Here is a 15,718-nt window from a genome sequence, read left to right on the forward strand (position 1 = left end):
TGAAAAAAACTAAGAAGAAAATGTGAGTTTGAAACCCCAGTCTCCCATGTAAACATCTATCCTACAGAGCTAAACTCTCATACAAGAAAACAAAACAGGCTCATTCACCTATCAATTCATTGCACATTTATGTTGTTAAATAACTGTATTCCTAACTAACGTCTAACCATTAGAGAAGTGAACAGATTTGCCTATCTATTCCAGACTCTTCCGACTTCCATCCCCAACACGCTGTTTGATGAATGCGATTTAAAACTCTACAATTACCGAAAGAAAAAAGGAGGTTGGGGTTTACATTGTCTGAAAAATTACTTTATTTCAGCTCAAATCATAGCGTTATTGTACTGGTGTGACCCAGAATATGAAGCTCAAAGGAAAAATATTGAGATCGGTGTTGTGCCGAGTGTTCCTGTACAGGCCCTACTGGCAGATGACAGTTTGGGGGAGGTGTAGAACCCTTGGGTGAAATCTGTGCTTACAACATGGTTGGAGCTAATCAAACATACTAACAGAACAAAGACCTAACAGCACAGACTGAAGAGGAAGGTATTTACAAATAAGGAATCCCACTGGATTTCAGGACGAGCTACTTGGGCCTCAGAACTCCTGCCATGGCCACAACCAGCAGCTCTGGAGCATCCTCCCGGCTGCTGTAAAAAAATGGATGACACAAAATGCACCAACCATCATGGAGTGGACTGGCATTATACGGGACATTCGAAAAATGGGGGGGGGGAAATCACATAGGACTCCATTTGAAAATGGATACATTTGACTGACTGTGGGCAAAGTGGGACAAATGTTTGGGTTCAAATGTGCTTTAGTTTCTATTGTTTTGTTGGATATCTTTTGATTTATGTCTGTTGTTTTTCTCTCTCAGCTCTTGTTTTGTTTGTTATTTTATACATGTATTTATTTTCTCATAGTTCTTTAAAAAAATTAAAATAGAAAGTATCCTAAGAAAAAGACAGAAAGAAACGTGAGCAGAGCCTTAGCTACAAACAAAGACTTGAAGAGCCAGCTTTAAGTCAGTTTGTTGAAACTTGGTGCTGCTGCTTCTCCTCTGCACATGCTCAGTTAGGCATAACCTACAACCATCCAACATTCCCAGGTTCATTCAGCATGGATGAAGCTCTGTTATCCCCAGAGCGCATGTGCAGAAGCTCTAAAAGCTGCTGTCCTCTCTTTTTTTAAACTTTTAATTTTTTTTAACAACATATACACAAACACAATGAAAGAAGAAAACAAAACAAGAGAGAGACATAGAATAAAAACAGTAAATATCCAGCAAATAATAAAGTTTAAAAAAAAAAGTGAGAATCAAGGCACACGTCATGTCAAATTTGTCCATTTTCAAATCAAGTCTGAATGTAATTTTTTCCATACTACGTATGTCCTGTATAATGTCAGTCCAGTCCATTTTCTTTGTGGTGCCTTTTTCGCTGCTGCCAGGAGGAGGCTCCAGAGATGCTGCTGGTTGTGTCCATGGCAGGAGTCCTGAGGCCCAAACACAGAGTTCTGAAATCCATTGGAATGATGATGTCATACATTGTCTGTAAGGCTTTGTTGAACTCAGTCCAAAACTGAACAACAGGACGATCCCAGAACACATGATAGTGATTCACCTCCTGCTGCCACATCCTCTCCAACAGTCTGCATTTCCCTATGAGTGACGTGCACTTTGACATGGAGTTATAAAGAAACCAGACACACTTTTCCAACTGAATTCATGTGAGTCCCAATCCTCCCCAATGAGATGTACATATACTTCCCCACTCTTCATCATCCAGAACAATATGACCGTCTCTTTCCCATTGACCCTTGATGTAATCAGAAGAGGGGCTTCCCAGATTGTTAATATATTTGTATAATTTAGATATTAATCCATTTGAGAGTTCAGATTTAAAAGCTTAAAAGAATGTTTCAGTCAAAAGGCTATGATGGTCATCGCTTTTAATTTCTTGGCTATAATAACTGCTTATTTGTAAGTACCTATAAAAGTCCTGTTTATCCAAGCCAAAGGATTCTTTCAACTCATCAAAGTTCTTTAGATGATTCTCCTTTACAATCTGGTAAAACCTTTCTTACCTTTTGTTGTCCAGACTTTAAATCTTGAGTCCGTGCTGTTAGGTGTGAAATTTGGATTGTAAGCCAATCAATTTAAGATTTTAATATCTTCGTTTGGTTTGTATGTATTGATTAGCTCCTTCCATATTGTAAGCATAGATTTCATCCAAGAGTTCTGCACCTCCCCCAAATGACTCAATCGCCTGTCATCTGCCAGTAAGGCCTGTACGAGAATCCCCGGCATGATATTAATCCCAATAGTTTTCCATAGTTTTTTCATCAGCAAGGCTCTGATCTGAGCTGACTTAAAGTATTTTTTCAAAGAAGGTAAACTCCAGCCTCCTTTTTCCTTTGATAATTTTTAAAGTTTTGAATCAGATCAAATCAAATCAAATCAATTTATTTTTGTAAGGCCACAGTGAGAAATGAATCAACAATGTCTGTGGTGGCGATGGAGTCAGACAATGTCTGTGGTGGCGAGGGACGATGTCCCAGAGTCCTCTATCCTTAGACCCTCCTTCTCAGCCAGGAAAAACTACAAAAAACCTCCTTGGGAAAAGTAGAAACCTGGAGGAGTTCCTTCACTCTGGAACTCCTCCAGGTTTCTACTTTTCCCAAGGAGGTTTTTCAGAGGTTTTTCCCCCCTTTGCCATATAATAAATCTTGAGATTGCTTTATACAGCCGGTTGGTGATGGAAATCGGAAGAGTCCAGAACAGATAGAGAAACCAGTTTCAATCTTAGGTTGAATTGAGGATTTTTGGCGACGAATAAGACTAATTTCCTCGTGGCGTGGACAGCTGATTAGTTCTCCCACATGTCAGTAACCACTCAACCACCGGGCAGCACTCAAGATCTTTTTTATAGTAATAAAAAGAGCACCAAAATCCAAGAGATTCCGTTTGCCATTTAAATGGGTAGGTCTTTCTAAAGGTCAGAGCGGGATGCAAGAATAAACCGATTTCAGTTTTTTTGTATATTCAATTTGTATCCAGACAATTATAACACCGCAAATTGGTTTGTCATTTGTTATTGAATATTGTTTGATCATTGTGGATCAAGTTGGGGAGTATTTTTCCATTCTTTTGAACATAATTGAGGTGTATATACAATAGTCCACATTCAGAAAAGAAATAGGTCTATATGAGGCACAATCCAATCAGTCCTTACCCTCTTTTGGTATTAGGGATATGATGGCTTCTCTCCAACTAGGAGGGGTCTGAGCTTTCCCAGGTGCCCAGTTAAAAGTTGCCAAAAGGAAAGGAGTAAGTGTGTCTTTTAAAGCTTTATACCACTTTTTATACACTTTATACCAGGTGAACCCATCACGCCCTGGAGAGTTATTGTTCTTTAATATTTTGATTGTATTTGATTGTATTTCCAAAACTGTAATTTAAGCCCCTAATGTTTGTTTTGTTCTTCTGGACCCAACAGGCAAATTGAGGGTATCCAGAAAGGAATTTGTATCATCGAATGTTTTGTAATGTTTTTTACAAAAGGATTCAAATGTTCTTGTTTAGTTAAGATTACATAATTTGCCTGTCCTGTGTTGGTTCTTTCAGCTTGTTGTTTTTTAAGTTTCCAAAATAGTAATTTAGAAAATGTAGATCTACTCTCATAATATCATTGTTTGGTAAAGAGCATTTTCTTAACTATTTCCTGTGAAGTCAGATAATTAATTTCTCCACTTATCTTTTTTAATTTCTTGTAGCATTTTAGGACACCCTTATAGCTTTTCCTCCAACAATTGATATTGTGCTTATTTGTTTCAGAAGCAACAGCTATAATTTGTCCCCTCAAGACAGCTTTTGAAGCATCCCAAAGGATCGGCGGCAAAATTTCTCCAGTATCATTTTCATCCAGATAAGTCTTAATATTGTTGGATTTTTTTTCCTTAAACAGAAGGTCATTAAGCAAGCTGGCATTGAACCTCCATAGTGTGTTTTTTCATCTTTCCTCCAAATCTACAGAAATGTAGTTAGGAGCATGATCACTAAAGCCTATATCTGCTTCAGTGATTTTAGATCTGTCTTTATGAAGAACAAAAAAGTATTCTATTCTGGAATAGATTGTATGTGGATTAGAAAAATGGGTATACTGGCGTGCCCTTGGGTTTGTTTCCCTCCATTATGTCAATCAATCGTATATTCTTCAATAAGACACAGAACTTCTTCCTCTTGAGTTCGACTCGTTTAATGTAGGCTGAATGCAAAGATTCCAATCGCGGCGTTTGACTGGTTTGAGCTCTATAGCGGTTTGAGGAGACTGTTGTTAATAGAGATATATTAATCTTCTCATCAACAAAAAAGTGGACTTTGATTCATGCATTGCTTGTTAAGAACACCTACTAACATCTTAAAGTGGATGAGATATGAATGAAAGAGTTTATAGCTGCAGTTTGTTCAGAATTGCATTTGTGTCTAACTGCTTTCACATATATTGATGTGTCCTTTACATTAATTGTGAAACGTAATCAAATAACATTCTGGAACAATTGCAAAGTAATCATATAACACCATTCATCGGCTGATGCTTTATATTTTAATAAGAGATGCCGCTTTAACCCTGAAAACTTCATGTCTATCTTGCTTTCAGGTGCTTAAGGCCGTCCACACAATGCCAAGCACTCGGTACATTTTAAATAAATATTTGGCAAATAAATGCCTAAGTCAGTATAATTAGGATTATGCATCTTGAATGTATGTCCTCATGCTTGAAAAACGTAACTGATTACATTTTAATATTCCAACATTCATCCATAAAACATGTTTATTGTAAAATTAGCGGAATATTTTCAGAATGATCCCACAACACAAGTGACCACCAGTGGTTTTTGGTGAGACCATGACTTTACCCTTACAGTATTGTACAGTGATGGGGCTGCCACCCCCTCTCCTGCCCCCGCCCCCTCCCCTGTGCCCTGTCTCTGTGCATGTGTGTTAAAGTGTGCTGGAAGTGGCAGTCTGTCAGCTCCGCTCTGCTCTCCCGTCTCAGGAACAATGGCTGGATTGGCCATATGTGTGACACGTAGACCACACAGGCTTAATGGTGAGTGACAGCGCTAAGGGCCCCTAGCTGCACACACCCCTTCGCACACACCTGCATCCAGAGACAGTATTGGACAGAGAGGGATTGATTTAGACTTTAAATTTGTGCGTTTCCTCCAAATTCAACCAACCATGTGAGCTCCAACATATGCTCTGTTCAAAGTGTTCATCTGTCTCATGTCGCAAAATCAAACATGAGCTTCTGAGACTTGCGAAACAAAGACAATGCAAAATAACATGGCAGTAAGATGTTGATGTCTGTTGATGCTTGTAAGGCAAGGCAAGGCAAGGCAAGTTTATTTGTAGAGCACATTTCATACACAAGGCAATTCAAAGTGCTTCACACAGCAGGAAAAATGCATTAAAATCACAAAGAAATTACAGAAACAGAAATACAATAAAATTAACTAAATTAAAAATTATCAATCCAACTGATTTTCTAAACTAATAAAATCACAAACAAAAGAGAAGAGTGCAAAGAAAAAATTGTTTCAGTCATATGTGCAGCTAAACAAAACTGTTTTTAGCTTAGATTTGAACATTGTCAGAGTAGAAGCCTGTCTCACATCTTCAGGAAGACTGTTCCAGATTTTAGCTGCATAAAACTGAAACGCAGATTCCCCATGTTTGGTCCTGACTCTGGGCACCAGCAGGAGGCCGGTCCCTGAGGTCCTCAGAGTCCGAGATGGTTCATATGGCACTAACATATCCAAGATGTACTTTGGTGCTAGGCCATGGAGAGACTTGTACACAAGCAGAGCTGCTTTAAAGTCTATTCTCTGAGCCACAGGGAGCCAGTGCAGAGACCTGAGAACAGGACTAATGTGATCATACTTCCTGGTTCTAGTCAGGACCCGAGCAGCAGCGTTCTGGATGTACTGCAGCTGTTTTACAGCTCGTTTGGAGAGGCCAGTGAGCAGGCCGTTACAGTAGTCTAATCTACTGGAGACAAACGCATGGATAAGTCTCTCTAAATCTGGTTTTGACACTATATTTTTGATTTTGGCAATGTTTTTTAGATGGTAAAAAGCTGCTGATGTTATTGATTTGACGTGGCTATTAAAGTTCAAGTCTGAGTCCATTATTACCCCCAGATTTCTAACTTGGTTTGTAGGTTTTAGAGCAAGACTCTGGAGGTGACCGCTAACACTTTCTCTTTGTTTCTGTGGCCAAAAACGATTATTTCAGTCTTGTCTGAGTTCAGCTGGAGAAAGTTGTTTTGCATCCACAAACTGATCTGTTGGATGCAGTGACAGAGTGAATCTACTGGTCCATAGTCACCTGCCGATAGTGAAACATAGATCTGAGTGTCGTCTGCATAATTGTGATAGGACACACTTTCACTGCGTATCAACTGACCTAACGGCAGCATGTAGAGGTTGAACAGAAGGGGACCCAGGACTGACCCTTGGGGCACTCCACAGGTCAGGGTCGTGTGGTCTGAGACACAGCTACCAATTTCAACAAAGTACTTCCTGTCTTCCAGATAGGACCTTAACCAGTTTAGGGCAGTGCCAGTGATGCCCACCCAGTCCTCTAGTCTCTGTAAGAGGATCCCATGATCGACAGTGTCAAAAGCAGCACTCAGATCTAACAGAATTAAGACTGAGGCTTTGCCCGTGTCAGTGTTCAGGCGGATGTCATTTGTCACCTTGACAAGAGCAGTCTCAGTGCTGTGATGAGGTCTAAAACCTGACTGAAAAACATCAAATGAGTTGTTTATTAAGAGGAAATCTGTGAGCTGTTGGTAAACAACCTTTTCAAGGACTTTGCCCCAAAATGGCAGATTAGAGATGGGCCGGTAATGACTCAGTACTGCGGCATCAAGACTGCTCTTCTTTAGGAGAGGCTTTATGACCGCAGTTTTCAAAGACATTGGGAATGTTCCAGATTGAAGCGACATGTTAACTATGTGAGTGAATGGTGCTAACAAACTGTTCAGCACAGACTTTAGAAATCTGATGGGTAACACATCAAGGCAGCATGTAGATGAACTCAGACTGGTGATGATCTCATGGACAGTTTTGTCAGTTACTGGTGCAAAGTGAGTTAGCTCTAAGTGTCTTGGTGGTTTTAGGGTAATTTTTTGCATTGTGGGATTTATAGCATTTTTAATGCCCTGAACTTTGTCATTAAAGAATAATGCAAACTCATTACACTTGGATTGTATTCACTTGGTTAATTGTACTTTTTATCATTCTAACACTGGGAACAACATACCTTCAGCATTTACAACCTCTGACTAAAGATACATGTTGGAATAGGTTTTAAATCCCTCAGCATAATACATTATTAATTAAACCTTGAATATATAGCACCATTTATACCCAAAACACTTTGCATTCATTCACTCACCCATACTTAATGTTGGTAATTTACTTTACAGCTGCTCTGGTGCACCTAGTACCAACCCCGCTTGGCTTCTGAGATCAGAAAAGATGAGGTGTTCTGTCTCTTTTTAAAGGACATTCTGGCCTGTAGGCTTTATTAGACAGGACATTAAATGGGGGTGAGAGAGGGAGGGTATGCAGCAAAGTGTTGGAGCTGGATTAAATTCATGACACTGTGCCCGACTGCACATGGAATCTGGCATGCGTGCAATCTACTTGGTCCCGAGTGACACAAGATCAGGTATTCTCATGACATGGTTGTGCATAGCTTTAATTCATCAGATTTGCCTGGAAATTCAACTTCTACTTCATTCCAAATACTTTTTATTCGGACATTTACCAAACCAGAAAGCCTTAATGTAATCTCAAGGTTTGTGTTACCTTATTCTGTTAGTGGAGCCAACGCGGTCAGAAAGCATGCCACGAGTTGTGTGAAGAAGAACGCTGAATTAAAGAGAAGTACAAGGGACTGGAACAACACAAATCGATCAATTCCATGCACCACACTGTAAGGTGCATTAGGACGTTTCCCACAGGTTCACAGCTGTGCACGGGGCAGTAAAGTGAGACCTCTATGTCGTTCCTAATGACAGAAAAGCTGAAGGTCCAGATACGCTGAGCTCATACAAAAACTGTCTTGTTTATAGCCCTCTAATTATCATAATAATAAAAAATGTTGGATTAATATTGTACCTTTCAAGACACCCAAAGCACATTGTATTATTTATTCTTTCAATATTAAAATGGTGGTGAGCTACTACTGAAGCCACAGCTACCCTGATGCAAACTAATGGAAGAGAGGATGCATATTTGCGGCATCTGCCCCACCCACCACCAACACTCAGTCACACAGCACATTCACACATAAGTGTCTTGCCTAAGGACACATCAGTTTGCACTAGAGACACAAACTGTGCAACCGAGCTCATTCAGCTGCCTTGTGCTACATTTGCACACCGTTTCAACAATATTCAAATATTTAGCGGTGACTATTGAATTCTTATGCTCAAAAGAGAGAGAAAGAAAGAGAGAAAGTGAGAAAGTGAGAGGGAGAGCGGCAGAAATGACATCACATGTTGCCGCGTTACTTTTAATGGTGTTTGGCAGCCAACTGAAAAGGTGCATTTGCCTGCACTTACTATAGTTGTACGTCCTCAAAGTATGTGTTTTACGATATAACGTTAAAGGGAAAAAAAGGAGAGAGAGCAAGAGAAAGAGAGACAACAATAACATCAACAACACAGCACTTTGTAGTCAAGCGCAAACAGACAAGCAGAGATCTCCAACTCAGGTTAACACAGAAAAGACTATGGCTCGAAAATGGCAATGGGAAAAAGAAAGAACCAAGCCTCTAACATTACGTTTGGTTGTATACATGATGCATACAGACATCTTTTTAAAGCTGCTGAAGAGGTCACTGAAACCAAATAGGTAGCACAAAGCCAAAACAACAGAGAAGAGTCATCCCAATCTCCAAGAAACTGGGTCCCAAATAAAAAAGAGCTGGGAATCTACCTTCCAATGTTGGAAAAGGTCAATCAGAACCAGCTGGCAACAGTCCCCCCTGTAATGAGCAAACCCCCAAATGCTTTTACCAACTTACCGATGTTCACTGGACAAGACCATGAAGGAAGACTGAATAGACGGTCCAGCCGCCTCCAGAAACGAAGGCCCCTAACCCAGAACCTGAGTTGACGGAGGTTGATGGAGGTAGGTGGACCTTCCTCCATCTTTCAAGGTCTACTTTGGAGAAGGTGACGAGTCCCTCTTCAACCTTTTTATTGAACAAGGCTTCAACTGGTGACACAACCAGTGACAATGCCCCAACAGATGACAGCAACAGCAATAAAGTTCCTAAAATCGACCAAGTTCATGTTCAGGCCCCTCCAGCCGCAGAGGAGCCCGCACTAGAGCTTGAGCTGGATGATTGCCACAAAAAAAAGAAGAATGGTAACAAGCTCACTTGATCCAACTCGAATCGCAAAGAACACTAGACGAGACTAAATGACAAGGCTCCCCAGAAATGATCAGAATTGACATGTGAGCTAGAAGACACAAAACCAAGTGTTCGGTTTTACTTTGACCTTCGAGATGAACCAGAGGCTAGTGTCTCTTCTACCTGCTCAGCAAACTTCCAGCAAAGAAAGTAGACGTGCGGACTAACCAAAACTGGAGATCACTCGAGGTTTGATGGGCCAGATGATGAATTGGATGACGAAATCTACTTTGGACAACTCATAGTCATGTTTAATTGCACACCAAAACCGGGTTAATATCTAATTTCTGGACCTGTGAGATTATTTACATGACGTGCAAACAGCAAACTCTGATAATATTCAAATGTTAAGTGTGCGTGTAACTGCAGCCACTGATGCCTAAAATGTAGATATAGATGACTGAGGGTAGTGTCTTTTCTGAAGAGCAAGAGGGAACACCACTCAGGTGAGTTATATCAATGTAACATCAACAATACATTAAGGTTCATGTGGGACTTTCACCAGCTTTGGAACAAGACTGTCAGCAATACTGTCCTGCACCTAGAGTTGTCTCCGCAAATGTTCCACGATGCTTGGCAATGCGTCTAACAAAGGTTGTATTGTGTATTGTTTACTCAACAAAATGAAACACTATCTTATGTTGCTTTTTCCAAGTACAAAAAAAAAATAAAACTTTAAATAATGTAGGTGTTCATGTCCACATCTGATCAGTCAGGCGTTCCTCTCATCAGGACTTAGTATTAGTACTCCCTCTACTGGCAGCGGAGGATATTATCGTGGGGAGAAAAAAATATATAGCCATTGGCAACCTGCCCCAACAAGGCAAGGCAAGTTTATTTGTAGAGCACATTTCATACACAAGGCAATTCAAAGTGCTTCACACAGCAGGAAAAATGCATTAAAATCACAAAGAAATTACAGAAACAGAAATACAATAAAATTAACTAAATTAGAAATTATCAATCCAACTGATTGTTTAAACTAATAAAATCACAAACAAAAGAGAAGAGTGCAAAGAACAAAATCCTTTCAGTCATATGCGCAGCTAAACAAAACAGTTTTTAGCTTAGATTTGAACATTGTCAACAAGGTAACACAAGCGTTGTATTGAAGGTGATTTGAGGCAAAAATGCTCACAACGAGTCTGGTGATGATTTATGGACTTACGCATGCACAAGAGACATCCAGATCTCTTCATTTGACTTCAAAGAAATATGTGGAATTGTCTAGTGAGTATTGTTTTTAGCAGAGAAGACAGAAGCATGATAACAGGATTCATGAAAAAAGCGTAGCGTGCAATGTCTAATCAATGCTAACAAAATAAAAAAATAAAAACTCCTTTCTTAATATAAAATATATATGAAGTAAGAAGCTTTTTAAAAAAATACATTATCTGTCACACCGCAGGATATTCATGACTTTGTTTTCCGTGTTTAAACATATATATTTCCAAATATTATGTCTACAGTGTATGTTTAAAAAATATGTAATCGCCCCACCTTAAATTATATATTTTAAGAAATAAAGAAAAATAAAACAAAAAAAAGTTGATTTATCAAGACTAAGAATATGATCATAATTTCTTTAGACCAGTAGTTTAAACTTGTCCTGGTAGCACAAGGTCTCTGGCGACATTTTCTTGTTTTTTGCTTAAATTCAAAATAAATGAAACACAACTTAATTCTTAAAACATGTACTTTATGATGCACTGTTGAGTTGAATTTTGGAGGAGGAACAAACATGATTTAGAAAGTATTTTTTGAAATAACTGACACTGAAATTCAAAGTGCAATTAAACACTAAAAACAATACATCTCCAGGGAATGACGGGTTCATTCAGAGTGAGATGAAGCTCTAAAAGACACACTCCATTGCTTTTGTCAACTTTTAACTGAACCCTTTAAAAATCACGAATCCTTCAGAGTTGGAAGGAAGCCATTTTACTAATGGTACCTAAAGAGGGGAAGGACCGACCAATCACAATTCTGACTGTGGACTATCCTATATATACCTCAATCATGTACAACATAATTGAACAAATAGTCCCAAATCTAATTCATAATGATCAGACAGGATTTATTGACAAACGATAAGCACAAGACAACATACGACGATCTTTACACACAATGAACCACATTTAATAACAACAAAACAAGGCAGTAATAATAAGTTTGGATGCTGAAAAAGCTTTTTACTCTGTTTGCTGGCCTTATTCATTTAAAGTGCTGCACAAATAAGGCCGTCACAAAGCCACAGTTCAGTTTAGATGATTGAATGAATTGGCCACAGACATATGAGAACAGGCTTAACGTCGTTACGTTGTTGTTAGCTGGACAATCACATATTTATTTAAAATATCATCAGTTAATCACTCTTAAGACATTCCTATCCATTGCTTTCCTGTTAGCTCTTGCTGCTAAGTTGCTAAGGCAGGAGCGCTGCGCCATTACAATGAAATGCATTGTGGGGAATGTACTTGCCTGAAGTCTGCATCACTCCACACTAACTCCAAGTGCAGAGAGAAACCCGCGGTGAAGTGCGGATCGACACATTCTAAAGAATTGGGTCACGCAGCACACTTCAGCGGCTCGTTGTGAATGCACATTTGAAGTGTGTAAGTGCAGGTCTTGGGACAGGGTCTACATCTACATGTGCCATATTTGCTGCTCAAGTCCAACCAGGAAGTACAACTATAAACATCTCCAAAATGGTCACACTGGGTGAAACTAGGCTTAATCTTAAGTAAAATCTTAAATATATCATATCATGTTCATTATGTTAAAGTGAAATGTGTAGTCTAACCTGTCATTATGCACTTTATTATGCTTCAATATTTGACTGTGGCCTTCTCATCCTGAAGACTGCATTGATGTGTTCAGTGTCACCAGTGGTGGAAGTAACAAAGCACAAAAGTAAAATTACTGCACGTATGTAACATTTTTAGATATACTTTACTTGAGTAAATTTTGCATTGGATACTTTTTACTTTACTTCACTGCATTTGAGATCAAGGATCTGTACTTTCAATTCCAATATCTTTGTTTATTGGACAGGACTGGTATTTTCCCTTTGTTGTAAAGCATGTTTATGGTTAAGGCTTTGACTTCAAATCCAGGCTTTGAGCAAACAAAAATATATATGAACAAAAAAAACAGCAGCTGTTGACTAAACATCAGAACAAATCTTTATCCAGATCCCTACATCTGACTCTTGAAAGCCTACTTCAATCATTTTAGAATAGTATATATATATATATAAATATATATATATATATATATATATATATATATATATATATATATATATATATATATATATATATATATATATATATATAATATATTTATACTTTTACTTTAGTATTTATTTTTCTCCTGTATCTCTACTTTTACTTGAGAAACTAAATGGACTTTTTCATACTCTGAGTGTCACACTCGTGTATATTTGTGTGTGTCTATGAGACCTGAGGAAGGGGGCAGTAACGAGCCTGTGGTCAATCAGTCCGCCCCTCGCGCTCGCGCGCTCTTCTCCCGTCGCACAACGTCACCGCGCGCGAGCTCCACCGCGCTGCTACTGGCCCTTTAAGAGCGGAGCCTCAGCGATACTTGAGCGAGGGAGGGAGAAGAGGAGGAGAAGAGGAGGGAGAAGAGGAGGGAGAAGAGGAGGGAGAAGAGGAGGGAGAAGAGGAGGGAGAAGAGGAGGGCCCCTGCGTTCAGCGGAGGGACACACCGAGCCAGCGCAGAGAGAGGGAGGAAGAGAGAGAGAAGAGAGAGAGAGAGAGAGAGAGAGAGAGGAGCGGCGGCTGTGAGAGGTTCAAGGATCACTTCTATCCCGTCTTGTTTGGGGGACACTAACCTTGTTCGTCTAAGAATTGAGGGACTGTTTTATGTTGTTGTTGAGGAGAGAAACGGACCCTTACTCCAGCATGCTCACTGAGCCTGAGCTACCTCAGGAGTGTAACAGGTACGTTCCGCTTTTTACCCCTTACGCGAAAACACAGGCGCGCGCACTTTACTTTACCCACACATGGATGACAGTGGACGGGACGGGGACAGCGCGGGACAGAGACGCGGGGAAGTGGAGTGCGAACAGCCGCGCGCGCGGAGTCTGTAACTTTGCACGGGGGCGAGATGGGACACGGGAGTTGATCATTGACCGGTTGCGGGGGAGATACGCGCGGCGGTATTTACATGTTTCTGTCAGGTTTATTCTGTGGTTCTCTCGCGTGTTTGTCAAACTTCTAGTGCGCTGCTTTGATTCTCTTCACAAACTCCGGTAAACAAAGTGCGTGCGCCGCAGTGAGAAACTTACGCGCGTCTCACCGATGTCACCCGCACGCGCTATTATCAGTTTAAAGTTGACATTATTGAACGTGTCTAGAGCGCTTCAAGATTAATTAAAAAATGTGATGAAGCTATTGAAAAATAACGTGAATCTCATCGCAAACGCACCAGTAATAAGAGATAAGATGAGATAATAAGATTCAAGATTTGATACAACGGGCAGATGACGGACTCTATTCAATTTAAATCAATCAAGGTGTTCACAATAACTTTTCACGGCTCCAGTTCAAACTCCAGAACGCATAATTTCTTTAAAGTTTCCCCCGCAACTCCAGCAATCGGTTTAAACTTCTCACAACTCGCCCTTCTGCTGCTATCAACAAGTCCACACAGCAGCAACAAGCCTTTTTTTTTAAATTTTTTTGCGAACGTTCTCAATGTTTACTATTTTTACAATCCTCACAATTTATTTTCCCCTCCTAATCCAAAATTCAATGCTTCTAATCCTATTGTAGACGACATGTGCTTGTTGTTATGATTGTGCGTCTTATGCTAATGTTAATCTGGGGGAAGCGCTCCTGTGATGTTTGCTTCTTCACTCTGAGGTGCAACCCCACTAACCCTAACCCCTTTCCCCCGTAGCTCTCTGCCTCTTTTTTTTGAAATAATAATGATAATAATAACGCTTCCGTTCGAATGCAAGCGGGCGGATTAAGTTATAATACCCGGCGTTTTAATATTCCACACATATTTGGTTGATTGCATTAAGAGTGTTTTGTTCCTATGTGGCCTGAGAGGGGGATTTTAGAGCACAGACCCTCGAATTAAAAGTGCGCATTTTATTCCTTTTTCATAAATCCGGTAAAGTGGTTGAGTATGTGTGAGAGAAAGAGAGAGAAAAATAAAGTGATGACAACAGCAAGGAGGAATTAAAAATTTACAGGATTACAACCAAAAGCAGAATGTATGGATATTAATGCAGGGATTAATATTACTTAGGAGGATAGTGGTTAAAACTCCTGCTCCACAGTAATGCACTCCATCACTTTGGCCGATTGTGTGTGTTGTGTGCGCGTGTGTGTGTGTGCGTGGACAGTGTGTGTCTTCATATGTGCAAACAGGAGAGGGTCCGGTGTTGTGTGTGTGTGTGTGTGTGTGTGTATGTGTGTAGATGTGTGTGTGTCTTGTCTAGTAGCGATCATTTCCACAATCCTTCAAATTTGACGCTTTTTCTTTCCCTTTTGCTTCAACTCATTGTTTTTTCAGATTTTTGTCCCAAACTTGGATTCCGGTCTTGTTTGCAGTTTGGCATTTGCTTATGAGAAAATATTTGTCTGTTTCTGCCGCTAGAAAACACTTATAGTCTTTGGCTGCTAATTTTGCAAAATGAGCACCAACATTTTCCTGCGCACTTAAGACTGACAAATTGATTTTAAGATACAAAATCTCAGTGTTATTAAAAGCTTTCATCCTTATTTGATTTGTCATATTTACAAAAATCCTCCTCTTATATGTTTTGAAGTATTTTTTTGGCCCCGGAAACGCATGAAAAATGTCCGCTGATTGTGGTAGCAGACTGCCTTGCGCTAACACAGCTTCATCTGTTCACACAAACAAAACCAAAAATATACACATGACGGATGAACGGCCAAAGCGACCAGAAGAATTGAAAAATTGAGTCGGTTTTTGATGCTTCTAATGAGAGATTTTGAGGGGAGACAATGTGGTCAAGTCTTCGGGGGATGAATAGATTGAAAAGTAGTGCAAAAGTGTCACTCGGAAGTTGATAAAATACAAAGTGTGGGCTCGCGCTGTCAAAGTAGTGTTAAAGGGAGTGTAGGGTTTTCACACTCCTGCATTTGTCCCCCTGGTTTATTGGGGTGCTTGCAGCGAGAGGGGGGGGGGGGACCTGGTGGGAAGGGGGTAGACCGTCAA

At 40.0% G+C, this 15,718-nt stretch overlaps 1 protein-coding gene across 9 annotated transcripts in view; it reads left to right on the plus strand.

Annotated features, from left to right (window-relative positions):
- The first annotated feature begins 13,246 nt into the window (after positions 1 to 13,246).
- The window catches only part of sox5 (SRY-box transcription factor 5), a 135,652-nt gene continuing 133,180 nt past the window's right edge, over positions 13,247 to 15,718 (plus strand). For all 9 annotated transcript variants that reach the window (XM_072455010.1, XM_072455011.1, XM_072455015.1 and 6 more), the window contains exon 1: positions 13,247 to 13,463. In XM_072455010.1, coding sequence (XP_072311111.1) covers positions 13,387 to 13,463 — 77 coding nt within the window. In that variant the 5' untranslated portion in view covers positions 13,247 to 13,386. The remainder of the gene's footprint in view (positions 13,464 to 15,718) is intronic.

Source organism: Eucyclogobius newberryi, unplaced genomic scaffold, assembly GCF_026437365.1.
Source record: "Eucyclogobius newberryi isolate DKJ021-1_F unplaced genomic scaffold, fEucNew1.0.hap1 SCAF_2, whole genome shotgun sequence".
In the NCBI taxonomy this organism is placed as follows: domain Eukaryota; kingdom Metazoa; phylum Chordata; class Actinopteri; order Gobiiformes; family Gobiidae; genus Eucyclogobius; species Eucyclogobius newberryi.